The 24,535-nt window shown below is 42.1% G+C and overlaps 9 protein-coding genes, 1 long non-coding RNA gene and 1 other non-coding gene across 11 annotated transcripts; 7 read left to right on the top strand and 4 right to left on the bottom strand.

The window, feature by feature from the left end:
* The first annotated feature begins 4,060 nt into the window (after nt 1–4,060).
* LOC120444169 lies at nt 4,061–4,250 on the top strand. Its single transcript, XR_005615635.1, has one exon. It is a non-coding gene; the product is annotated as a U2 spliceosomal RNA (small nuclear RNA).
* A 213-nt stretch (nt 4,251–4,463) lies between these two features.
* Nucleotides 4,464–8,108, bottom strand: LOC120448976 (actin-binding protein IPP). Its single transcript, XM_039631240.2, has 5 exons — nt 7,231–8,108; nt 6,973–7,164; nt 5,856–6,700; nt 5,543–5,798; nt 4,464–5,460 (listed from the first exon to the last, which is right to left on the bottom strand). Exons 1-5 carry the CDS (start codon nt 7,693–7,695, stop codon nt 5,326–5,328), a joined length of 1,893 nt encoding a protein of 630 aa, XP_039487174.1. The 5' UTR covers nt 7,696–8,108; the 3' UTR covers nt 4,464–5,325.
* A 226-nt stretch (nt 8,109–8,334) lies between these two features.
* On the top strand, nt 8,335–9,705 carry LOC120448984 (peptide chain release factor 1-like, mitochondrial). The gene has a single exon (XM_039631252.2). The coding sequence runs from the start codon at nt 8,402–8,404 to the stop codon at nt 9,578–9,580; it is 1,179 nt and encodes a 392-aa protein (XP_039487186.1). The 5' UTR covers nt 8,335–8,401; the 3' UTR covers nt 9,581–9,705.
* A 62-nt stretch (nt 9,706–9,767) lies between these two features.
* On the bottom strand, nt 9,768–10,621 carry LOC120448993 (exosome complex component RRP41). Its single transcript, XM_039631263.2, has one exon. It carries the CDS (start codon nt 10,532–10,534, stop codon nt 9,794–9,796), a length of 741 nt encoding a protein of 246 aa, XP_039487197.1. The 5' UTR covers nt 10,535–10,621; the 3' UTR covers nt 9,768–9,793.
* A 255-nt stretch (nt 10,622–10,876) lies between these two features.
* On the top strand, nt 10,877–12,715 carry LOC120458285. Its single transcript, XM_039645882.2, has 4 exons — nt 10,877–11,037; nt 11,159–11,575; nt 11,636–12,223; nt 12,282–12,715. Exons 1-4 carry the CDS (start codon nt 11,019–11,021, stop codon nt 12,626–12,628), a joined length of 1,371 nt encoding a protein of 456 aa, XP_039501816.1. The 5' UTR covers nt 10,877–11,018; the 3' UTR covers nt 12,629–12,715.
* Nucleotides 12,716–12,856: 141 nt separating this feature from the next.
* On the bottom strand, nt 12,857–13,803 carry LOC120458286. Its single transcript, XM_039645883.2, has one exon. It carries the CDS (start codon nt 13,700–13,702, stop codon nt 13,208–13,210), a length of 495 nt encoding a protein of 164 aa, XP_039501817.1. The 5' UTR covers nt 13,703–13,803; the 3' UTR covers nt 12,857–13,207.
* A 2,544-nt stretch (nt 13,804–16,347) lies between these two features.
* Nucleotides 16,348–17,008, top strand: LOC120453129 (protein lag-3). Its single transcript, XM_039637679.1, has one exon. It carries the CDS (start codon nt 16,385–16,387, stop codon nt 16,937–16,939), a length of 555 nt encoding a protein of 184 aa, XP_039493613.1. The 5' UTR covers nt 16,348–16,384; the 3' UTR covers nt 16,940–17,008.
* Nucleotides 17,009–17,040: 32 nt separating this feature from the next.
* Nucleotides 17,041–19,899, top strand: LOC120453120 (protein Mabiki). Its single transcript, XM_039637668.1, has 2 exons — nt 17,041–17,184; nt 18,668–19,899. Exon 2 carries the CDS (start codon nt 19,050–19,052, stop codon nt 19,815–19,817), a length of 768 nt encoding a protein of 255 aa, XP_039493602.1. The 5' UTR covers nt 17,041–17,184; nt 18,668–19,049; the 3' UTR covers nt 19,818–19,899.
* A 1,453-nt stretch (nt 19,900–21,352) lies between these two features.
* LOC120458922 (proteasome subunit alpha type-1) lies at nt 21,353–22,448 on the top strand. The gene has a single exon (XM_039646772.2). The coding sequence runs from the start codon at nt 21,444–21,446 to the stop codon at nt 22,311–22,313; it is 870 nt and encodes a 289-aa protein (XP_039502706.1). The 5' UTR covers nt 21,353–21,443; the 3' UTR covers nt 22,314–22,448.
* Nucleotides 22,449–22,637: 189 nt separating this feature from the next.
* On the top strand, nt 22,638–23,234 carry LOC120455316. Its single transcript, XR_005616734.1, has 2 exons — nt 22,638–22,881; nt 23,032–23,234. It is a non-coding gene; the product is annotated as an uncharacterized LOC120455316 (long non-coding RNA).
* Nucleotides 23,235–23,321: 87 nt separating this feature from the next.
* Nucleotides 23,322–24,203, bottom strand: LOC120453114 (protein Mabiki). The gene has a single exon (XM_039637654.2). The coding sequence runs from the start codon at nt 24,112–24,114 to the stop codon at nt 23,494–23,496; it is 621 nt and encodes a 206-aa protein (XP_039493588.1). The 5' UTR covers nt 24,115–24,203; the 3' UTR covers nt 23,322–23,493.
* Between the last annotated feature and the right edge of the window lie 332 nt (nt 24,204–24,535).

The raw sequence follows: 24,535 nt of genomic DNA, 5'->3' as shown, positions 1-24,535 counted from the left end.
AATCGATTTTCTGTGTTTTTGCGATTATAAATATCAGTATTTTGATCAGAACATTCAAAATATAGCTCCAAATATGGAATGTCATACCTCGTTGAGTTCGTAATTAAATTTCCAATCGAACTGTGTTTTCAAAAAAACATTATATTTTTTTCACATTTTTTGATGATGATTTTGAATTTTTGCCGAAAATCGATTTTCTGTGTTTTTGCGATTATAAATATCAGTATTTTGATCAGAACATTCAAAATATAGCTCCAAATATGGAATGTCATACCTCGTTGAGTTCGTAATTAAATTTCCAATCGAACTGTGTTTTCAAAAAAACATTATATTTTTTTACATTTTTTGCAATTTTTGATGATGATTTTGAATTTTTGCCGAAAATCGATTTTCTGTGTTTTTGCGATTATAAATATCAGTATTTTGATCAGAACATTCAAAATATAGCTCCAAATATGGAATGTCATACCTCGTTGAGTTCGTAATTAAATTTCCAATCGAACTGTGTTTTCAAAAAAACATTATACTTTTTTCACATTTTTTGCAATTTTTGATGATGATTTTGAATTTTTGCCGAAAATCGATTTTCTGTGTTTTTGCGATTATAAATATCAGTATTTTGATCAGAACATTCAAAATATAGCTCCAAATATGGAATGTCATACCTCGTTGAGTTCGTAATTAAATTTCCAATCGAACTGTGTTTTCAAAAAAACATATTTTTTTCACATTTTTTGCAATTTTTGATGATGATTTTGGATTTTTGCCGAAAATCGATTTTCTGTGTTTTTGCGATTATAAATATCAGTATTTTGATTAGAACATTCAAAATATAGCTCCAAATATGGAATGTCATACCTCGTTGAGTTCGTAATTAAATTTCCAATCGAACTGTGTTTTCAAAAAAACATTATATTTTTTTACATTTTTTGCAATTTTTGATGATGATTTTGGATTTTTGCCGAAAATCGATTTTCTGTGTTTTTGCGATTATAAATATCAGTATTTTGATCAGAACATTCAAAATATAGCTCCAAATATGGAATGTCATACCTCGTTGAGTTCGTAATTAAATTTCCAATCGAACTGTGTTTTCAAAAAAACATTGTATTTTTTTCACATTTTTTGCAATTTTTGATGATGATTTTGGATTTTTGCCGAAAATCGATTTTCTGTGTTTTTGCGATTATAAATATCAGTATTTTGATCAGAACATTCAAAATATAGCTCCAAATATGGAATGTCATACCTCGTTGAGTTCGTAATTAAATTTCCAATCGAACTGTGTTTTCAAAAAAACATTATATTTTTTTCACATTTTTTGATGATGATTTTGAATTTTTGCCGAAAATCGATTTTCTGTGTTTTTGCGATTATAAATATCAGTATTTTGATCAGAACATTCAAAATATAGCTCCAAATATGGAATGTCATACCTCGTTGAGTTCGTAATTAAATTTCCAATCGAACTGTGTTTTCAAAAAAACATTATATTTTTTTTTCACATTTTCTGCAATTTTTGATGATGATTTTGGATTTTTGCCGAAAATCGATTTTCTGTGTTTTTGCGATTATAAATATTAGTATTTTGATCAGAACATTCAAAATATAGCTCCAAATATGAAATGGCATACCTCGTTGAGTTCGTAATTAAATTTCCAATCGAACTGTGTTTTCAAAAAAACATTATATTTTTTTCACATTTTTTGCAATTTTTGATGATGATTTTGAATTTTTGCCGAAAATCGATTTTCTGTGTTTTTGCGATTATAAATATCAGTATTTTGATCAGAACATTCAAAATATAGCTCCAAATATGGAATGTCATACCTCGTTGAGTTCGTAATTAAATTTCCAATCGAACTGTGTTTTCAAAAAAACATTATATTTTTTTCACATTTTTTGCAATTTTTGATGATGATTTTGGATTTTTGGCGAAAATCGATTTTCTGTGTTTTTGCGATTATAAATATCAGTATTTTGATCAGAACATTCAAAATATAGCTCCAAATATGGAATGTCATGCCTCGTTGAGTTCGTAATTAAATTTCCAATCGAACTGTGTTTTCAAAAAAACATTATATTTTTTTTACATTTTTTGCAATTTTTGATGATGATTTTGGATTTTTGCCGAAAATCGATTTTCTGTGTTTTTGCGATTATAAATATCAGTATTTTGATCAGAACATTCAAAATATAGCTCCAAATATGGAATGTCATGCCTCGTTGAGTTCGTAATTAAATTTCCAATCGAACTGTGTTTTCAAAAAAACATTATATTTTTTTTACATTTTTTGCATTTTTTTGATGATGATTTTGGATTTTTGCCGAAAATCGATTTTCTGTGTTTTTGCGATTATAAATATAAGTATTTTGATCAGAACATTCAAAATATAGCTCCAAATATGGAATGTCATACCTCGTTGAGTTCGTAATTAAATTTCCAATCGAACTGTGTTTTCAAAAAAACATTATATTTTTTTCACATTTTTTGCAATTATTGATGATGATTTTGGATTTTTGCCGAAAATCGATTTTCTGTGTTTTTGCGATTATAAATATCAGTATTTTGATCAGAACATTCAAAATATAGCACCAAATATGGAATGTCATACCTCGTTGAGTTCGTAATTAAATTTCCAATCGAACTGTGTTTTCAAAAAAACATTATATTTTTTTCACATTTTTTGCAATTTTTGATGATGATTTTGGATTTTTGCTGAAAATCGATTTTCTGTGTTTTTGCGATTATAAATATCAGTAGTTTGATCAGAACATTCAAAATATAGCACCTAATATGGAATGTCATACCTCGTTGAGTTCGTAATTAAATTTCCAATCGAACTGTGTTTTCAAAAAAACTTTATATTTTTTTCACATTTTTTGCAATTTTTGATGATGATTTTGGATTTTTGCCGAAAATCGATTTTCTGTGTTTTTGCGATTATAAATATCAGTATTTTGATCAGAACATTCAAAATATAGCTCCAAATATGGAATGCCATACCTCGTTGAGTTCGTAATTAAATTTCCAATCGAACTGTGTTTTCAAAAAAACATTATATTTTTTTCACATTTTTTGCAATTTTTGATGATGATTTTTGCCGAAAATCGATTTTCTGTGTTTTTGCGATTATAAATATCAGTATTTTGATCAGAACATTCAAAATATAGCTCCAAATATGGAATGTCATACCTCGTTGAGTTCGTAATTAAATTTCCAATCGAACTGTGTTTTCAAAAAAACTATTTTTTTTTACATTTTTTGCAATTTTTGATGATGATTTTGAATTTTTGCCGAAAATCGATTTTCTGTGTTTTTGCGATTATAAATATCAGTAGTTTGATCAGAACATTCAAAATATAGCACCTAATATGGAATGTCATACCTCGTTGAGTTCGTAATTAAATTTCCAATCGAACTGTGTTTTCAAAAAAACATTATATTTTTTTCACATTTTATGCAATTTTTGATGATGATTTTGGATTTTTGCTGAAAATCGATTTTCTGTTTTTTTGCGATTATAAATATCAGTATTTTGATCAGAACATTCAAAATATAGCTCCAAATATGGTATGTCATACCTCGTTGAGTTCGTAATTAAATTTCCAATCGAACTGTGTTTTCAAAAAACATTATATTTTTTTCGCATTTTTTGCAATTTTTGATGATGATTTTGGATTTTTGCTGAAAATCGATTTTCTGTGTTTTTGCGATTATAAATATCAGTATTTTGATCAGAACATTCAAAATATAGCTCCAAATATGGTATGTCATACCTCGTTGAGTTCGTAATTAAATTTCCAATCGAACTGTGTTTTCAAAAAAACATTATATTTTTTTCGCATTTTTTGCCATTTTTGATGATGATTTTGGATTTTTGCCGAAAATCGATTTTCTGTGTTTATGCGATTATAAATATCAGTATTTTGATCAGAAAATTCAAAATATAGCTCCAAATATGGAATGTCATACCTCGTTGAGTTCATAATTAAATTTGCAATCGAACTGTGTTTTCTAAAAAACATTCTATTTTTTTCACATTTCTTGCAATTTTTGATAATGATTTTGGATTTTTGCCGAGAATCGATTTTCTGTGTTTTTAGCTTAACATCTGATAGTTCCTCCATTGGAGGACAACATATGTTAAACTGATTTTTGGAATCAGACGGAGTGCTAGGAGCTGGCTCCACCTCTGTCGCGGGTTGGCCCGGTATTGAAGTACCGCCGGGATTTCGGCCCAACTAAATAATAAAATTAAAAATAATATTTAAGTAGCTAAAACTGATCTAGTTTCAAAATCAGTTGGTTAAAAGAAACTAAAATTAGGTTGCACATTAGTTAGTAGCATTCCGACTATTATAAGTCAAATCTGAAACATGAAATAATTTTCTGTCAGATTATAAACTTGTTTGTTAAGAACAAATTTTTCCTTTTAAAACACTCCGTAGGAAAAAAGTCGTTTTTAGTTGTTAGTTAATAATTCGTATATTTATTTCGATAATACACCTATTATGAATACAGTTCGCATCTTTGATTGTTTGTATTAATTTGCTTTGGTACTGTTAGGGACTCTTTCTTATCTTTATGCCATTTTATTAAAAGTAACGAAAAACTTGTTACGATATTTTAGATTTTGATAAAACAATAATAAATTAGAAAAGGCTTTAAAAAGAAATAATCACTGACACATACGTTCTATAAAATTGCATTCATATAAATATTCGAGCATTAGCGATAAAATACTGTTGGGATGGAATTAGTCGAATTAACATTCAGATAAGGAAACGTCCCTAATGTCTAAACTTAATACAAAGCTCAGTGGAGATTTCGCTCTTTTCAAGGGCGCCTCAAACATTGTTCCTAACACTCTGGTCAGCGTCAGCATTCAACAATAAAAGTAGATAATTCATTTGAAAATAAACAAATAATTGATTCAAATAATGTTCAGCAATTACGATACGTTAAATTTGTTGTTTTCAAAGTGAATGCTTTGGTTTTTCGGTGTTTCGCTTTTATAAAGGACAACTCCAACTACGGAACAATCTGAGGCTGGCTGCTTCCATCGTGGCTAACTATTAGCATGTGTACTAACTGGTGAATAGCTGCGCTATGCTCCCACATACAACATCAACCGTAACAACGCTCACATATCTTTGGCAAGTGACCACTACGTTCAATTGAATCGAAAAAAAGGGAAGAGATTTGTGATGTGTGTACCGTATACAATGTCAAAGAGCTACAGTTAAAGAGTGTTTTTCGCGTGTGTTTTCTTAAAACGACGACAGATTTTGTGTTTGACCATCTCGCACCAGTCCGAGGTCCTAAACAACCACTGCTCCGGCCTCCGAACGACTAACAGGTAGATCGGGACAGTTCTTCCAGGTGTCCGAAAGCGGATCATAACATTCGACAGCATTGATAGTCACTTGGGCTCGGTAAAAGTTAACCTCACAGGGCTGCAAAACGGCGCAGAAATAATGATTATGAACGAAATAATTAGAAAAACTGGCTCCAATTGAATTGCATATATTTTGTTACCTGATCACCGCCAGCTACATAGAGTAGGCCATCGGCGGCGGCCACGGCAGGAATGGCTCTGGGCACGTTCAGTGCACAAACTGTAGTCCACTTATCCTCGTCGAAGCTGTAGCGTTCCACGGAGCTGAGAATGTCCTGGCTGATGCTACTGCCCCCAACCACATACAAGTACCGATCCAGAACGGCCACACCCATTTGACAGCGAGCTGTTTGCATGCGGGCCAGCTCGGTCCACTCTTTTGTCACTGGATTGAAGCTGCAATGGATTTTATAAAGTACATTACTACGAATATGTATATATATTGTTAAATACCTGATTAAATCCGGCAGATGACGGGTTGTAGTTGTGCAGCCACCCACAATGTAAATGAGACCCTCGAAACTGACCACACCCATGCTGAATCTGGGCTGCGGCATGCTGCCCATTAATTTCCAGAGATCCTGCTCCGGATCATAGCACTCCATGGAACCGCCGATGTCGTCGCCAATCCATCCGCCCACGGCAAACAGATTTCCGCCCATGGTGCAGAGACCGAACTCGCAGCGCGGCACAATCATCGGGGCAATCGGTTGCCAAACATCGTTCTGTGGATCATAGACCTCGCCATTTGCCAGAATCTGTGACCCGCGCTCTCCTCCAACTACATAGATCTTGCCATTCAATGCGGATACACCTGGTAGGATGCGTCCCACCTCCATGGGCGCCGTTTCCGTCCACTCGCGGCGGAATATATCGAATTTGGCCACCGTCTCGAAGATGCAGTCGGCCGAGTTCCAGGTTCGCGGCGTGTCCCGGTGAGATCCACCAATGATATATATATTCTTCTTGGCCAGCTGGCGTGGACAGACCCGTAGTGGCACCAATTGTCCGCGCTTTGACGCAATGTCCCGGCAAATGGAGCGCAGGGCTATCTTCACGGACATGTCGCGACAGTCGTCCTTCAGTGCCTTGTCGATCACCTTCACCGGAACAAGGGCCATGCGCACGTGGGACAGGACATCGAAGACGTAGCAACGGCGCTGCGTCACGTCGTGCTTAATCCAGCGAAGTGCCGCCTGGAACACCTGCGACTCGGAGTCCACACGCAACAGCTCCGAATTTAGTAGCTGCGAGAGTAGGGTCTGTGGCGTTTCTAGGAACTCATCCTCAAGCGTTATCTATAAGAACAAAGGAAAGGACCATTCAATTAATATAGGATGTACATATATAGGAAGACTAAAACTTGTCCAAATCGTGAAATTTTATGTTTTCAACAATTTTTAACAATTTTTAAACAATTTATAGAAGTAAAGAAAGTATTTTTGAATATTATTATTATATGAATATTTTTATCGTTTATCTGTTTGAATAAACATTTTTAAATGCTGATTCAATGACCTCCTTTTTATTTGGACCTACAAATCAAGCCTTTCAAGTGCCTCTAACTCACCGCTGGGAAATTGGCGTGGACAAAGTTCAGTGCACTCTTGGCCAACGACTCGCAGTTGTGGGCCTCGGCGAAGCGTAAAATGCCCAGGGCATTGGAGGCGTGCAGCTCGCGGCAGAGGAACTCGCAGCACCCGTCGACCACCTCGTTCAGCTGCAGCATGTCGGCGGCGGCCAGCAGCTCCTGGACATTAGACTTTAGAAAGAAAGAAGGGTTTAGGCATTAGGGGAAAAGGAACAGCGACAAAGGATATGGGCTCACCTGGGTGATTTCGCAGCGACCCGTGTAGATGAAGTCAAGCAGGATGTGCAGGATATCGCCGTCGATTGTGTGCAGCACCACGGATTTTTGCTTGACCTCATTCAACCCGAGCTCGGGTCGAAACATGGCCTCGAAGTAGGCACTGGCTGCACTCAGGACAGCCCGGTGGGCACTCAATGTGGCCATTCCGGCGATGATCTCCACGTCGCAGAAACGCGATTGCTCGCGCAGTTGATTGAGATTGGAGAGCACCTTAAACGGATACTGGGCGTTGCAGTAGGAGGGCAGGTTTGTGCGATGGCTGGTCGCTGTGGCTCCTAGACCCGATCCAGATCCCAGATTTTGGCCAAAGAAGTCACCATCGCTGCCGCCGGTGGGATTCTGATTGGCGTTCTGATTGGCATTTGCATTCGGACTGGGATTGCCATTGTATTCGTGTATCTGGTAAGTTTTCAACGGTGGCATTTCGTCAACTGTTGGGTTTTTACTTCCCGGCGATCTTGAATCGGATATCGCCTTAATAAATGCACTTTTCGGGGCGACAGCACAGCTCAGACTCTTCGCAGTCAATTGTTTGGCTTAATTAAACTTAATTGCTGCACTCTGCGCTCACTTCACCCTCTGTTGTTGCTGCTGTTGTTGTTGTCGCAGTCCGTTCATTTTTTCCAATCAGAAGGCGAACACACACACACACCCACCATGCAATACGAATGACTGCAGGCAAAAGGTTAGCATTTCACAAATAAAAACAACCGAAGTCCGCTACTAAGACACCTATTTCTCCATTAAGATGAGCTAGTGGTTTTAATATTTACAAACTGGCATATTTCTGTAACTTTTCAATGCACTTTTGTATGTAGCTGGAACTGAAATCGATGTTTTTGGGGACTATCGATGTTGAGGGCAATTGGTGCAGCTTGCCTATCGATAAGATGTTGTAACAGTTTTTTGAAAAACGGAAAATATTAATAGGCTTATTTCTTATTAAGTAAGTAAATATTTCGAAATGTTTCTAAATACTAATTTCATCCCAGAATCATATGAAAACTACTAAATATAAGAAACACTTATCGATAATAATCGCTACTTTCATCTTTGGTCCACCTCTTGTTGTTATTTAATTATTTGCTTTTTCAAAATTTTCAATCATTTTCAATGGAAAGCTGACAAAATGATGTCACGAAAACTGCTAAACCTCCGCCTGGGATACGTGGCACGCCGCTGGGCCAGCACAGATCCGCTGAGCATTCAGAACGAGAAGCTACATGCGTATTTGGAGTCCCTACGCCAGGAATACTATGCCGTGCGAGTCAACGCCGCCGGAAACAGCAAATCCTACGCCCGTCTCGCCCAGCTGGAGGGTGTTGTCAGTGCCCTGGAGCAGCGACGCGTCCTGGAGCGCCACATCACCAGCGCCAAGGACATGGAAGCGGAGAAGGACGAGGATATGCGTGAGCTGATGCGTGAGGAGAACGAAGTCTATGTGGATCTACTGGGCAAGCAGGATCAGGCCTTACTACAGGAGCTGCTTACGCTCTCTGATGATGAGCAGTATCCGGCTCTCATATTCGGGCTGAATGCCGGCGCCGGTGGCCAGGAGGCAATGCTATTCGCCCAGGAACTGTACGAAATGTACACCGGCTACTTCGACCACATGGGCTGGGATTGGGAGGAGTTTGCCGGCGAGAGCACCGACATCGGTGGTCTGCGGCACGCCAGTCTGATGGTGAGCGGTGAGGATGCCTTCCGTTGGTTGCGCTTTGAGGCCGGAGTTCACCGGGTACAGCGGGTCCCGGCCACCGAAAAGTCTGGACGCATGCACACCAGCACCGCCTCGATTACCGTGATTCCCCGGCCTGCCGACATCCAAGTGCACATCGCTGAGAAGGATCTGAAGATCGAGACGAAGCGGGCGAGTGGAGCTGGTGGACAGCATGTGAACACCACCGACTCGGCTGTGCGAATTGTCCATCTGCCCACGGGTCTGGCAGTGGAGGCGCAATCGGAACGCTCCCAGCTCAAGAACCGGGAGCTGGCCATGAAGCGTCTGCGGTCGCGGCTTGTGCAACAGCAGTTGGAGAGCGTTGAGGCTAGCAAGATGGCCACCAAGAAGGCGCAACAGGGAAGTCTCAACCGCAATGAGAAGATCCGTACCTACAATTTCGTCCAGGATCGGATCACGGATCATCGAATTCAAGGCGGTACGCTGCATAACCTCGATGGCTTCCTCAAGGGTGGCGATCAACTAAGTGGACTCATAGAGAAGTTGCAAATGGAACATCGAAAGGAACGACTAAAGGAGCTTTTGGAAACGTGGGAGCCTCCAAAGGAAGCCATTAAGGAAAACTAGAGCTATTGTCGCTTGTTACTACATCTTTACGACTGTTTTAGAAGTTAATTGTAATTGTCGCAACTAAAATGAATTAAAAAATAACTTTGTCTAAGAGCAAGGTTGAGACACTATTTGATTTCCAACTTCCGATTCTTTTTTTTCTTTTTTACTATAAATGTTGCCTTTCAATTGCAAAAACGGCAAGTTTGGAATAGAAACGATTAGTTTAATTCAGCAAACTTTCGCAAAGTCAGAGGCGCTACCCATGTGCAGAAGGTGCTCCTTGACTGCCGCCTCCAGAATGTCCCGGATCTCGCGGCAACCGGCCATAGCAGTCTCGATGACGGTTTCCAAATGATCGATGTGGAACCGCTCGCTCATCTCGAGGAAGGCGATCTTCTCGGCGGTGGGCAAGGCAGCCACGGTCAGCTTCGGACCGCCGGATACCTCCTCAAAGTGCGAGATGTCTGTGAGCGGGATGTTGGATTTGCTCAGTGAGGCGGTGCAGGCGACAATGAACTCGTTGAGGCAGATTCCAGCATCAATTAGCGCCAGAGTGGCTGCATTCAGAGCCACCGCATAGTTGGCTCCGTCGGCCTGGAGCACCTCCACGTAGATGTCTATCTGGGAGCGGGGATACAGCTCCGATTTAATGGCGGCACTTAGCGCCTGTTGCAGGTACATCTTAAACTCCAGGGATTTGCGATCACCGCGCGGCCTATTCTTGCGCTCCGCCGTGGAGAAGGTGGCCTGACTGTACTGGCAGTTGATGATGGACTCCGTCTGCTTGCCCTTGGCCTGGTGTGGCCCATACACGGCAGCCAGAACCTTGGTGTTTCCCTGCTCCATGTAAGCACTTCCATCGGGCTGCTCGAAGACTCCCAGTTTGCACTTGATGCGGCGCAGTTCGTGTGGACGTCGTCCGTCCAGACGGAGACCCTGCTCACTGAGCAGCTCGTATTTACCAGCCATATTTTGAAACTTTTAAAATAAAATTATGTTGAATAAAAATAAATATCACACGTGCGGTGCGCTTTGTTTACAATTTTAACAGTAGTGTAAAAGTACAAAAAATACCTACAGTGTAAGAAAATATACCAATATACCAAATGTTTACATTGTAAGAATGTAAGAGTAATTTCCTAAAAATTTAAATATTCTCAAAATTTTGCTTCATTAAGGCTCGATTTACAAATTCAATAGCCATTTTTTTAAAATTGTTTTTTGATTGTGCATTGATTACCCCTACTACAAACTTTTGACGTTTAACCACACTAACATATGCTGTAATCGATATCCGATAGCGCCGTGCCGATAGTTGTTAAGAAATAAGTGGTAACCCTAAAATATATAAATAGCTGCGAGTGCAAAAAAACTGAATTTATGGGAATAAAATAGATAAGTAATAGCTAAATTGTGTAGAAATCCGTGCTTGCCAGCACCGAAAATACGCACAATGTCCAAGTCAAGCGCAGGTGGGTCTACAACACCGTGAAAGCAGCACAAACTGAACAGACGCTTCCGGGTGCAAAACAAAAATAGCGATTTAAATAACTCACACTTTGAAAATAATCGACTTACTACCGGAATCTATAGCACGCTGGGTAAAATTCTTCAATGCGGCGGGTATCCCATCTCCTGCGGCCGCCGGCTATGCCCACGTCTTCGTGGAGAACCGCATCCAGGACGACATGCTGTTGGATCTTAACAAGGAGTATCTCCGGGAAATGGGCATCACCTTGATGGGTGATATAATTGCCATCCTGCGGCACTCAAAGACCGTCTGCGAACAGAATGCCCGAGATCAGGTTCTCACCACGGATGTGGTTCAACCAGTTGCCCGTCCGGTATCGCCAAAGCCCAAAACGCCGGTTGCAACTCCGAAAGCAAAGGTATCTCCGCCTGCGAAACCGGCAAGGCGAGTGCTTCCGGAGCACGAGGGCAAGTACAAGGTGACACTGCCATCGGGAACCACCGAGCGCAGCAAACAGATCTTGGCCAAGCGGGAGAAGCGTAAGATCATAAATCTCCAAACAAGCTCATATTTTAAAGCTCAAATCTTTCTTCTTTTAGTTTACTCCGATCGCGTGAGCAGCTCCAAAAAGTCGGACTTATTTTCGCGCCTGCATGCCGACGACGAGGCCCAGGAGGGCATTGTCTCCAGTTCCGGCGAGAGCAGCGTCCGCGTGCACATCACCGGCGTATCAAAGACAGCGGCCACCTCCAGCAATAATTCGGTCTTTGCCCGACTCGGTGGCAAGCAGGGCGCTCTTTCGGCGGATTTCACTACGACCAGGGAAATTAAATCGATACTTAAAAACACACATCGTTCGGTAGGAGGAGGCGGAGGAGGTGTTACCAAGAACTCGCCCATTGTGAAGGCCAAGAAGGTGGCCGCTGTGCCGCAGCAAAAGGTTATGCTTGTTCACAAGGTGCCTCTTAAAAAAGGCGACGATGACGACGACAGCATGGACGATCTCGGCAGCGACGAGGAGGACTACATCTCTAGCGGTGAAGGGGAAGACTTCGATATGGGAGCCGGTGAAAAGATTGTTAAGTTCGCCTCCACTGCGGAGGTTCGGGAAATCGCTCCCGAAGCGGCCTACAAAAATAGGCACGGCAAAAACTTTGCGAATAACATCAAATCGAGGCTCGGAATTGGTATATTTGCGTGAGAGACTTTGTGCCACAGTCAATTAATCTATATATTTTTGTTTAGTATCCAAACTTCATGCCACCAAGAAGACCTACAACCTAAAGGCATCGCCTGCAAAGAAGCCACAGGCTCGTCTCAGCCCTGTTAAGGGCAAGACCATACGGATGCGTAGCGACGAGCTGTTTACCCGACAGGACACGATGCCCGTTCACAAAAGGCTGGGAAATAACTCGACCTCCGCTCCTCTTAGAGCTCCACCAGCCCCTCCACATCGACAGCAGCGTCCTGAGCCACAGAAGAAGAAATATGTTCCGCCTAGGCGCCATAACAGCATGAATGCTGGTCATAGCAAGCAGCGAGATAAATCTGGCTCTGTATTTGACCGCCTGGGCTTCAATAACTCAATGTAAAATATAAGTAATGTGTCCCTCATAAATTGTTTTAAGTTCAACGCCCCTAATTAACTTTGCCAGTAAATGTTTGAATTCAAATAGAAATTTGCTTAGACTGTATGAAATGGACGAGAAATGGAATGCTTTTTGATCTTATGAATTGATCGTTGAATTGAACTCAAATTCGATCAGGAGAGCAAATAGAAATTTGCTGAGACTGTATGAAATGGACGAGAAATGGAATGCTTTTTGATCTTATGAATTGATCGTTGAATTGAACTCAAATTCGATCAGGAGAGCTCATCAACTGTACGCACTAGATTCGCTTTACCCAACGATATATACTGAAAGAGCTGCGGCAGTTTTTGTGAATTCGAAGTATTAGTATCCACCGAATGCCTTCAGAACACAAAACAATTTGATTAACTTGATGATGAAAAACATATTTATTTCGATTAAAAGTAATGTTATCTACAATTACGCTACGATTTCGCTTCCGTTCATATTGTACAATTTGTCCGCGGTCACTTAAAGGTCTATATCACTGGTTGCTAGGCAAATCACTCCGTTTTGAATGTATTCATGTGCGCATCAAGCTCATTGCTGCAGCAGAGCCTGGAGGGCCTGGCGCCATTCCAGTGGCCAGGTGTTGGCATCCGGGTTGATGTTGAGCAGTTGGCGCATCTGGAGCACGGCGCGTTGCTTTTGAAGCATGAAGGCGTATGCCTGATGATTGAAGACCGGTGAATGGGTGACCGGAACTTGGGAGACAGGAACTTGGGTGGCCGGAAGCGGATGCTGCTGGAGCTGGGGTGGTGTGGTGGGTGGCGTGGGAGGCAATGAGTGGTAATGGTGCAATGGTTGCTGCTGCTGGAGAACCTCCCGCTCCGTCTCCTGGCGCCGCTTGCGTGGTGTATTTTCGCTGAGGGCGTATGGCCGGAAAAGGGGCGTGGCGTTGGCTGTGGGGACGATATCCTTGGAGCTCTTCTTGCCAAACTTCTTGTGCGTATATCCCGCGGTCTGGAACTTCTTGTGGGTGTAGCTCTCGCCGACTTCCGACTCGTTGTGGTAATCCATGTTCGAGGGTGCCATGATTGGTGCTTCAAGATCTGGTGGTTTTAGTTGTGCGTTGTTTATAGAGGTGTTTTCACGACGGCTGTTAAGGCTCGACTATGCTCCTGCTGCTGCGCAACCAGGCTTTTATACTCCCGGGATCAGGAGTCCTACCTGAGAATACTATCATTAAGAGCGAACATGCGCCCTGTTTGTGGGAAACTCTTCGTTGACAAAAGGTTGGCATTGTCGTAAGGAGAAGAAGAAAAGGATTTCGGCAACACCCATACTACCTGTGACCATTGCCGACTACCTGCTCATCCGAAAGTCCTTTGTAATTAATTTTTCATTTGCTCCAGCGCGCGGCTCGCACCTTCTATTGTCTCTGCCTAGTCCGTCCGGTTTTTCTTGGAAATTTCCCTGGAGTCTTTCACCAGAACCGTCGTCTACCTCGGAATCTGGCCAGCGCCTGCGCTTGCCACTCTTTGATGCTGGCCAAGTTGGCTGGACGCTTCGGAATCTGGATTCTTATCTCGCTTACCGCTAATCTGCCTCATTAAGTTCTCGTCCAGGGTAACCGGGGATACCTTTACCTTCGAGAAAATGCCAGCCGTTGCTTAGTCACAATGGTTATTGAATGGAAATTTATTGGGATTTTCCCGAATCGATGGATGCGCGGCCGTCCTAGTCTGTTCAAGGAACTTCTTGCGCATTCTTAGGTTCTTTTTGGAGTACATTCCAGACTTAAGAAGTTGCATACCATTTATTTACTTAGAGATCATTCACGGCGATATAGTATTGCGCAGATCAGTTTTGTGCATAATCTTTTTGCTAATCTTTGAGTCATATTTTATGGAAATGCAACCGATTTTGATCATGGTATGGTTTTTATTGGTTCCATTTTAATTATAAAAATTTTTTAAAATTATTATTCTTTAATTTTTTAAATATTTGTTGTGAAATATGAAATTTTGGTTTTATAGACGTTATATTATTAAATTCATAAAACTAATTTTAAATAGCAAACGGTTTAATGGACTGCAATCTGTTTATGAAACATATTAACAATTATTATTTAAGTGTTACTATATTTCAATTTACACAACGAATATTGCTAAATTATTGAACTTATAGATTATAATTTAAAGGTTCCAACACATTATCATAGAAAAATGTCATTAAAAAAGTTTAAGTCTAATGATAAACATAAGTACACATGTAATAATTTGGTACAAACTTTCTTTAACTTAATTGTACACTACGCAAGTTTTATCTTGAAGTAAATACTTTAACTTTATATGTGGAATTTAGACATAGATACTTATGTTTTAGTATGTGCATTTGCATTATTTTATATATTCATAATTTACATTTAAATCATTTATTAAGCTCACAGCGTGCATATAAAGAAACAAGGAGCTCTAAACGTTGCTATCATACAAAGTTAAATATTCTGTATTCTGGCTCAAGCAAATTGTAATAATCTATGTAGGCTTTTATAGCATTTCTTGATATATCTCAGGAAATAAATAATGGTCTTCATGGCTAAAATTTTCCATCACTGAGCAGATCTACGCCTTAGAGTGATATATGGGAATCTCTTTTCCCACGCACCATCCTGTTAATTCAATATTATATAAGGTAACATTTAATTGTATCATTGGTGAAAGCACTTCCTGGTAGGATATTATAGCTCTTTCTAAGGTCATTCCCCCTCAAAGAATGAACAACACCTTCGAGGAGCCCATGCAATCGATTCTCCTCGTTCCAGAACAGATGAAAATTGATCAATATAATAAAAAAGGGAAACAATCAAACAATACGACAATCTTTCACTGTAATACTTCAGCCAAACAAATAACCAACTTCCACTCCGCTGCTGCTTATTGACTTTGGGATTCCTTGAGGGCTGGTCTCAAGCCCACCTGAAATAAATCCGCTTAGGCGGAGGAACAGTGAAATGTGAGAACTATCCATATATACATATATTCGTTCCCTGACTGCATAAATCAATGGACAAAGGGCCATTGAATGAAACGGAGAAATCCGACATAATGCCAAAGACACGAAACCGGAGAGCAGAAGGAGCATTCAGTAATTGCCGGTTTTCTAGGATTTGTGACGGGAGATCCAGAAACTCAGAGATGGTTTTTCAGCTGGCCAAGCTGAAAGTCATAAATGCTTGTTTTTCGTATCGAGCATTCGAATCGGGCATTGAAAACTGCTGCATGTCTGCTATTCAGGTGCCACAAAGAAGGCCGAAACAAAAGCGGGTCGGCAGACAGCCTGGACGAATTGAGCGCCAGGATTAGAGATTACAAAGATCCTACACAGAGATCCCTTCTCTGGCCCGACAACAGGTAATTCCGTCGAAAATCGTCGGCCATGTAAACAGACTAGGCAAGGACAACAACTGGTTTATGACACCCTCGAGAAGATTGCCAGCCTGCGGATTAGGGACTCCCTGTTCCCGATCCAGGTAACAGCAACCGATTAGTTTTGGTCCCGTTTTTAGCGAATGAATGAAATGCGTTGGGGAAATACCTGATCCGTGTTCGATCCCCAGGTACGTGATGGGAAATCCTCGGGCATTTGGCTGCGAAGTTTTGTGGGAGGCTCTGCAATTACCTAATGTTGCATAAAACGGATGGCCAGGAGGAGGGGCAGCACAGTCGTCTCAAAGACAGCAAAGCGAACACCACTCCTTGATATCAATCTGAAATGGATAGCTACAACCACAAGAAGTTCACTGGCGCCCTGAAGCGAAAGCGCAGCATGGATGCGGACTCCGATGACGATGTGGTCTTCATCATGGAGCAGCCGGGCCAGCGCACTCCAGAGCAGCCACAGCCCAAGCGACGCTTCTTCCGACCCTGGACGGATGAGTCCCCGGAAAAGGAGCAGCCACAGCCGCCCCGTAAGATTGTGGCTGCATCGACACCGCCGCCACCGCAAGTGGATGCCACCTACCACGCCAACATGGTGCGCAACCACCACAAGTGCCGCCAGCGCAGTCCGCAGGAGCAACTGCGTCGGGATCGCAACACCTTGGCCAGCCTGCGGCACCGCCGCTCCCAGCAGCAGCAGCAGCAGCTCATCGAACAGCAGTACCTCACCAGTCGCATCCAGCACGAGGCCAATCTGCAGCAGCAGATCCGCCTGAGCCTCTACTACGTCCGCTTCCTGCAGCAGGCGATGGCCTCCACGGAGCCACTGCCTCCCACGCAGCCGAGACACCTGATGCCCCGCCAACAGACCACCACCCAGCATCCTTGAGGGGTGGACAGGGAGCTCCGACTTGGCGCTGCTCCAAGCGCTCTAACTTATTGTAAAAAGCTGTATAGCCTTGTGATTACTTTTAAAGTCTAATTTATTTATCTGTTTGACTAAACAATAAACACAAAAATTGTTATCGAAATAATTCTGCATTTTTCTATACATATGTACATTGGGCCTGGAGGAATTTTACATCAGTTTTGGGTGCGTACCCCCACTTTGTTCCTGATCAAATATATATCTATGTATGTATATGTATCTATCAATTTAATATCTTTCTTCAAACTAAGTAGTAGAACTTAGAACTAGTAATGTTGCTCATGCTCTTAAAGTAAAAGTAGTGATAAGTATTTGCTTCTTTATGTTGGAATTAATTCGTTTTCGTTTGATGTGCTAAAATAATAAAACGATTGATTTGAAAACAATGGACTGCTTGCATTGAATCTTAAGTGGAAGTCCGATTTTTATACCCGTTACTCGTAGAGTAAAAGGGTATACTAGATTCCTTGAAAAGTATGTAACAGGGAGAAGGAAGCGTTTCCGACCATATAAAGTATATACATTCTTGATCTGGATCAATAGCCGAGTCGATCTGGCCATGTCCGTCTGTCCGTCCGTCCGTCCGTCTGTCCGTCTGTCCGTCCGTATGAACGTCGAGATCTCAGGAACTACAAAAGCTAAATAGATTGAGATTAAGCATACAGACTCCAGAGACATAGAAGCAGCGCAAGATTCATGTTGCCACGCCCACTCTAACGCCCACAAACCGCCCAAAACTGCCACGCCCACTTTTGAAAAATGTTTTGATATTTTTTCATTTTTGTATTGGTCTTGTAAATTTCTATCGATTTGCAAAAAAACTTTTTGCCACGCCCACTCTAACGCCCTCTGGTCTTGTAAATTTCTATTGTATTTAACATGTATTTAATCATATGAACTCCGAACTCCACACCCCGCACCCCGCACCCCAGGGTCGAGTTCCCAGACTATCTGATACCCGTTACTCAGGTAGTAGAAGTGCAAAGGAGAAATTTCCACACTGACAGTTTTTGGTGCGGTAGCACCCCGCTGAGTAACGGGTATCAGATAGTCGAGAAACTCGACTACAGCGTTCTCTCTTGTTTATTCTCCGTCGTTTAAATCGTGACGATTTATTCTAGACCAAAATTTACCGGAAACATTATCTAATATAAATTACCGCGTGAGGTTTTTCTGCCATTACATTACATTAAATACATTTTATGTAATTAATTTCTTGGGACTCCAATTTGCATTGCTAATTTAAGTGTGAAGTAATGCTAGTGATTCATGCCCAGACTAAAGTGAGGATAGAATCGATATGGCACGAGTGACATATTGTGGGAAACACGGAATAAAATTACCATTTATTTCAGGTGGATTTAATTATTTAATTTATAAACAAATCCGCATAGCCAACGAACTAAGTGCTGGAAAAATAATTAAAACATGGTGACAATAAGATCCGCCTTTATATTTAAATAAAATGAAATCATCATCATCATTGTTCGACGCAATCTAGGACCGTTTTTTACTATAAATTATTTATATACATATATGTATGTATTATATACAGCCCATGTTGATCATTTTAGTAATACCACTGTTGTTAAAATATACTTCTTTTAATAAAATTATAGTACATTTACCGCTCAAGACTTCCATTAATGTAATTCCTTCTCCATAAACTTAAATCGCATCTGCCAGCAGACTTAAAAAATCCATGACATATTCATCTGACCGCCGACCAGGTCATTTAATGCACTGTCATGCCACAGGAAAAGTGTTTGGAAAAGGACCCTCGAGAATTTCCAGGGAATTAAAACAAAGTGTGCTGATGAACCAGGAGCCAAACCAGGGACCACACACGCTGGCACAACAAATTGTGTCATGCAGGTCAATAAAAAATATATTGTCTGCATAACAGTTGTTCGGTCCACAATTTTCCTGTTCCGGTGGCCACATTTGTGCGACAGTTCAGGTAATCCACAAAAAAGGATAACGAGGCAATCCTGCGATGGCAATTAGCGCTGTGATAGAGCAGGTCATAAAAGACGCAGCTTAATCCAGGACGACGATTACCTAATGCGGAATGGATGCGCTAATCCCTTTGTTGACAGACCCAAAGCAAATGGATTTCCCTATGTGGCTACCTGTGCCGCCTACCTACTGTGCATATAACGAGGATATCAATCTGGAAGCCAATCATTCAGCAAGCGATCGTCCAACGAGTCACATCATCACCACATCTCTATTGGAGTCACATCAGCCAAACATAACCATGGAGAACTCAGCTAGCTATACCCACAAGAAGTTTGCCGTCAGCAAGCGGAAACGGGATGTGGACCACGACAAGGAGAACCTAACTCAGGAGTCGGAGCAGCCGATCTTCAAACGCCGCCAGACACAGGGCTTCTTTCGACCCTGGTTGGATAATGAGCAAAACCAACAAAGGGAGAGGGAGACGTCACCGATGGCCAAGCCCACTGGCCCCGGGTCCTCGGTCAGCCAGTACCGTGCCAACATGGTTCGCCGTAGTCAGACCCATCGCCAGCGAAGCCCCAAGGAGCAGATGCGCCGGGATCGAAACACCCTGGCCTGCCTCCTCAGCCGGCGGGCCAAGCAGGCCCAGGAGGAGCAAGTGGGTCAGCAGTACGAGCAGTACCGGAGCCACCATGCCGCCATGCTGGAGCAGCAGGTGCGCCTGAGCCTCTACTACCGCCACATCCTCCAGCAGGCGGTGTTCCAGCGCGCCATCAATCCCGCACCAGGTCACATCCTGCCGCAGCAGCAACAGCAGTTCCTCCAGCAGATGGCCCTCTCCCAGCAGATGCTCATCTTTGGTGGTCAGCACTGTTGAGCTGCGAAGCATCATAATCAGCGACTATGGATAGCCCAATCATGTGATTTAGTTTATTAAGCCTTAATTATTAATATTTATTGTTGACCTTGAAATAAATCAAATTATAAATTTAACTCAAATTTTTTGTTTCTTGGGGCTTATCACTTGGAAAATTCGCATTAAGTCGTCAATTTTTATTGAATATAGGTTAAGGAATTGCAGCTACGAATTATATATAATTCTATGTTATACTTGAATACTCATTAGGTAAACAAAATCAGCTTTAATATGCAACTTGAAGAACTTTAATTGAACCCTTGTCTTAAAAATAACTTGTGAAATTATGCAATTGGAGAATGAAACCAAAAACAGCTTGACCATTACAATTTCCATGTCATGCCCCTAAATTCTGTTTATATTTTAATTTGAATAATAATTGGAAGTATTTTAGATATAATTTTTTATATAATTTTAGACCTTTAAATACCTAGAGAACTACTACAAAAATGATGATATCTGCTATCCTATAAAAGTTAATGGTAGAAGGGCTTAACTGAAAGCACAGTCTGCAGTTTTGACTTGGCTGACCACTGAGTAAATGACTCATTGAAGCATTGACAGATTTTTCCGAGAAACAATTTACCCACAGCCATACCCAGCAAAGTTCAACTAATTGTTGTCTTGCTAATTTTCATGGCGTTCTCATTTCGAGGCGGTTTCGTCAAGGTTCAGGCCCGCCACAAAGAACCATAATTTCGACTGGGCCAAGCTTTTGGCATCGCCTTCAACGCGGTTGGTTAATATTGACAGAGATCGGATGTGGGAATACGGAGATATAGTCAAAGTCCGAGCAAAGCTTCAAGTTCAATTGGCCAGTGAGACGGAGTTTTGCAAGCGCACAAAGTTTTGCTCAAAGCGCAGAAATGCAATTTTCAATGTTAGGCCAGTTGGAAAAAAAAACGGCAAAAGGCAGCCACAAAAACTCGACAATTAACTGAAATTGATGTTTGGCTGCATGGTACAAGTGCAAAGTGGTTTACTGGGTTGTTGGAGCCGCGACGGAAATCTGCTCAGCACTTGGAAGCACTTTGCGCCATAGGAAGTCGGCTGTGGTGGTCCGACTGCCAAGTGCTATCAATGAAAATTAAAAGTAATTAACTGCGCTCGCAGCGATTGCGCAAGCGCCAAAGAGCTAATTATGTGCAGGGGACTTCCACGGCAGCACAAGCACTCGAATTAATGAAAGCAAAGCTCTTACTTTTCACTCACAACCCGATGGATGCAGTTGGCTGCTTTTCAGGCGGGTGCACTCAATGACGAACATCTCGAACAGCTCGCCCATGCCTCTTTGTTTTCTCCATCTGATCGCTTGAACTTCCTTATAGACCGTTGATTTTCTACTTGGTTAGGCATTATGCAAGTTTAGCAGAGTGAAAGCATGCTGAGTTTGCAATTGCCTTTGCTTTGGTGTCCATTAAAGCCTTTTTATTGTGACCTCATTCTTTAAAATGAATACGAAATAAAATTGGTACATTTATTACATCGACAATTATATCAGTTTTCCAAATACTTTTAACTCAAGCTAGATAAATTCCCAACGAATTTTTCCTAAATAATTCGACGCATTTATTCACACTTTTAGCCATGTTCCGGAATCAGTACGACAGCGACACAACCACGTGGAGTCCGCAGGGTCGTCTCTTCCAGGTGGAGTACGCCATGGAGGCCGTGAAACAGGGAGCAGCCACCGTGGGACTGAAGAGCGCCGACTACGCCGTGCTGGCCGCCCTGTGCCGCACCTCCAAGGACACGGACACGCTCCAGCGTAAGATCATGCCGGTGGACGGGCACGTGGGCATGTCCATAGCAGGACTCACTGCAGATGCCCGCCTGGTGTGCCAGTACATGAGGACGGAGTGCATGGCATACCGGCACTCCTACGATACGGAGTTTCCGATCCGCCGCTTGGTGGCCAATCTGGGTAACAAGCTGCAGGCCACCACCCAGCGCTATGATCGTCGTCCCTATGGCGTGGGCATGCTGGTGGCTGGCTACGATGAGCAGGGACCGCACATCTTCCAGGTGATGCCCACAGCCAATGTGCTCAACTGCAAGGCAATGGCCATTGGATCCCGTTCGCAGAGTGCCCGCACCTATTTGGAGCGGAATATGGAGAGCTTTGCGGCCTGCGACAAGGATGAACTCATATGCCATGCGATTCAGGCCATTCGGGGATCCTTGGGACACGATGATACCGAAAACCTTACCATAAATGTGGCCATTGTCGGCAAGGACTTGCCGTTCAAGATGTTTACGGATGCCGAGAATCAGTACTATCTGAACATCGTCAAGGCTCTGGACCCGCCTTTGGAGGCGGAACAGGACGCTCTATCCGAGGGGGGAATGAGCGATGACGACATGATGGACCACGGACCGAGTGGCAGTGGAATTCCAACCAATGATGCAACTGACATCAACACCAATGCGTCCACAGGTGGCAATGATGCACGCTAAAGGGAGCAGCCACTCACACAGTGTATACCAAATTTGTTGTTTCGTTAATAATGTTATTAATGTTTATATTATGTTTTACATTATTGCTGCAAGGAAATAATGTACTGAATTAGTTATAGAAGTGTGTATAGCATATACGCTGATTTTGCTGAAGCTTTAAATTACCTAATCGGATTTAAGTAATAGAAGCACTATATAAATTTTCCACAGGGGTTAGGGGTTATGCAAGTGAAAGCCTTTAGCGTGACCAATTCGATTACTATGGATTTGAAAATGTCGTAGCTGCGACTAGCTAGAGTGTTTAGTTTAAGTTTAAGTGCGACAATGACAGGTGAGTGATAGACGGGAATAGGAGTAGTTAACTTTTAAGCCCACGTTCCCCTAGCTGCGGTTTGGATCAGGTTTGTGGTTTGACCAGGGTGCAGGGTTATTACCCAGTGAACTTTATCCGACTGGCTGCCCAGTCCGTCGATATCCAACATTGCTCCATGGGGCAATTGTCCACAGGGTTACCAATAACGATTGGCCCAAGTGACGGCTAATTGCCCATGACTTCACAGCGGATGAGGTACGAGAAGTCATATCAGATTGGAAGAAAAAGGCATCGACGTTTAGAAGTTTTAAAGACCCTTGGTTTTATAGAAAATCTAAAACATTGATGATTTTATAGTTTTAAATTTTGGAAATAATTTAGCTTTTAGTATTTTCTTGATTCTAGCAGAAAGCCCAGATTGATGACTAAAAGCCATTTCACATCCATTCTTTTTCCTTTGATGGACGAGCACATCATCTTTGCCACTGGTGGATCAATTAGCGTTTGATATAGATGTGTGTAATGATTGCTCTTTAAGACTGTAATTAATTATTACTTAACCTTTATACAATTATTTGAAGGAAGATTAAAAACCATGCAAAACGAAATGAATAGCGTTTTTCTTTACAAAAAAAAATTCATTGGCAATACACTTGCTTTTAAAAAAACTGATAGAAAGCTCAGAAATATTTATTTGTTATTTTATTTTTAAGAAGTTCCTGCTTAACCTTTAAAGGCTTAACCTTATGCTATATGTTACATTTCTTAGCACTAAAAGTTCTTGAAGAAGCTTAACCACTTACTATAATAACAGCATTACAGTAATACTTAACTATATAGTACAATCCACAAAGGAGGTAGGCGTGTCTACGCATTCTCCTGCTTAATGCCACCGATCAGGTAGTCGATGCTAAAGTTCCTCTTTGTATTCTCCTCCGGAGCTCTCCTGTCTGAGACCAGCGGGTGGTCCTCCTGCTTGACCAGCTGCTTGAGGTGATTCAGATAGACCCTGGCGCGCAGACTCTGCTCGGCGATCTTGAGGTGCTCCACGGAGCACTCCTTGTACTGCTGTTCGATCTGCAGGTCATCGAACTTCTTCTTCCGCCGACTCATCCTGCAGGCAATGGTGTTCTTGTTGCGGCGCTCCTGATCCTTCGGCGAGCGCTCCTTCTTGGGGAATTTCCGCACCATGTTGACGTGGTACTTGAAGATGTCCTGGATGGCCTCGGTTATGATGGGACTGGCGGAGTGGTAGGAAACGCTGGAGGATGAGGATCCCAAGCGACGTCGCTTTGGCAGCGGAGGAAAGTCAGCATCCTGGTCACTGTATCCCAAACTGAGGGACTGATTCGCCTCATCGAACGGACTCCGACTGGTGCAGGGTGTGCCGCTCCGGGAGATTAGCTCCTCCTTGAGCAGCAAATCGCACTTCTCGATCTTTCGAGCCATGTCGAACTTTTTGTGGCGATAGATGTGATGGTGCTCCATTGTATGTTGTGGTATGGTATGGTGAGTGTGTTATTCTCGAAGTCTCTGGATTGACTGCTGTCCTGTGGCCTGGCGCACTAGCTTATATGGCGAAAGCCTTATCTGCCGCTCTTCGTAATCCACCCCCCAAGTTTTATAACTTTGTTTACACAAATCGACGCCGAATTTTATTTTTGCAAAACGAAAACAAGATCATAAACCCACACGATTTGCCTGCGCACGCGTACATGCCACCCAATCCCAAACCCAAACCCAAACCCAAAACCAAAATCCAAACCCAACCCATCCCATCCCACTTACCTACTCGTAAGCATCCCTATCTGCTGGTCATGTTTGATCTTGCGTGCGTTCTGCTGGCATCTTTAGAATTTCAGATACAATACAATCCGAGTTTTTCCGGATCAGTAGGTGGCGAAATGCG

Source organism: Drosophila santomea, chromosome 2L (genome assembly GCF_016746245.2).
Source record: "Drosophila santomea strain STO CAGO 1482 chromosome 2L, Prin_Dsan_1.1, whole genome shotgun sequence".
NCBI lineage: Eukaryota > Metazoa > Arthropoda > Insecta > Diptera > Drosophilidae > Drosophila > Drosophila santomea.
The sequence above is the reverse complement of the archived record's forward strand: the minus strand, read 5'-3'. Positions and strand labels throughout refer to the sequence as shown.

Excerpts from the sequence above, each read along its gene's own strand:
- LOC120448993 (XM_039631263.2), bottom strand. The coding sequence starts at position 10,534 with ATGGCTGGTAAATACGAGCTGCTCAGTGAGCAGGGTCTCCGTCTGGAC.
- LOC120448984 (XM_039631252.2), top strand. The coding sequence starts at position 8,402 with ATGATGTCACGAAAACTGCTAAACCTCCGCCTGGGATACGTGGCACGC.
- LOC120458285 (XM_039645882.2), top strand. Across the intron at positions 11,576-11,635 it reads CTTGGCCAAGCGGGAGAAGC|TTTACTCCGATCGCGTGAGC; the intron begins GTAAGATCATAA and ends TTCTTCTTTTAG. Across the intron at positions 12,224-12,281 it reads CAAATCGAGGCTCGGAATTG|TATCCAAACTTCATGCCACC; the intron begins GTATATTTGCGT and ends ATTTTTGTTTAG.
- LOC120458286 (XM_039645883.2), bottom strand. The coding sequence starts at position 13,702 with ATGGCACCCTCGAACATGGATTACCACAACGAGTCGGAAGTCGGCGAG.
- LOC120453114 (XM_039637654.2), bottom strand. The coding sequence starts at position 24,114 with ATGGAGCACCATCACATCTATCGCCACAAAAAGTTCGACATGGCTCGA.
- LOC120453129 (XM_039637679.1), top strand. The coding sequence starts at position 16,385 with ATGGATAGCTACAACCACAAGAAGTTCACTGGCGCCCTGAAGCGAAAG.
- LOC120453120 (XM_039637668.1), top strand. The coding sequence starts at position 19,050 with ATGGATGCGCTAATCCCTTTGTTGACAGACCCAAAGCAAATGGATTTC.
- LOC120448976 (XM_039631240.2), bottom strand. The coding sequence starts at position 7,695 with ATGCCACCGTTGAAAACTTACCAGATACACGAATACAATGGCAATCCC. Across the intron at positions 7,165-7,230 it reads GTCGCTGCGAAATCACCCAG|TCTAATGTCCAGGAGCTGCT; the intron begins GTGAGCCCATAT and ends TTCTTTCTAAAG. Across the intron at positions 5,461-5,542 it reads ATGTAGCTGGCGGTGATCAG|CCCTGTGAGGTTAACTTTTA; the intron begins GTAACAAAATAT and ends GCCGTTTTGCAG.
- LOC120458922 (XM_039646772.2), top strand. The coding sequence starts at position 21,444 with ATGTTCCGGAATCAGTACGACAGCGACACAACCACGTGGAGTCCGCAG.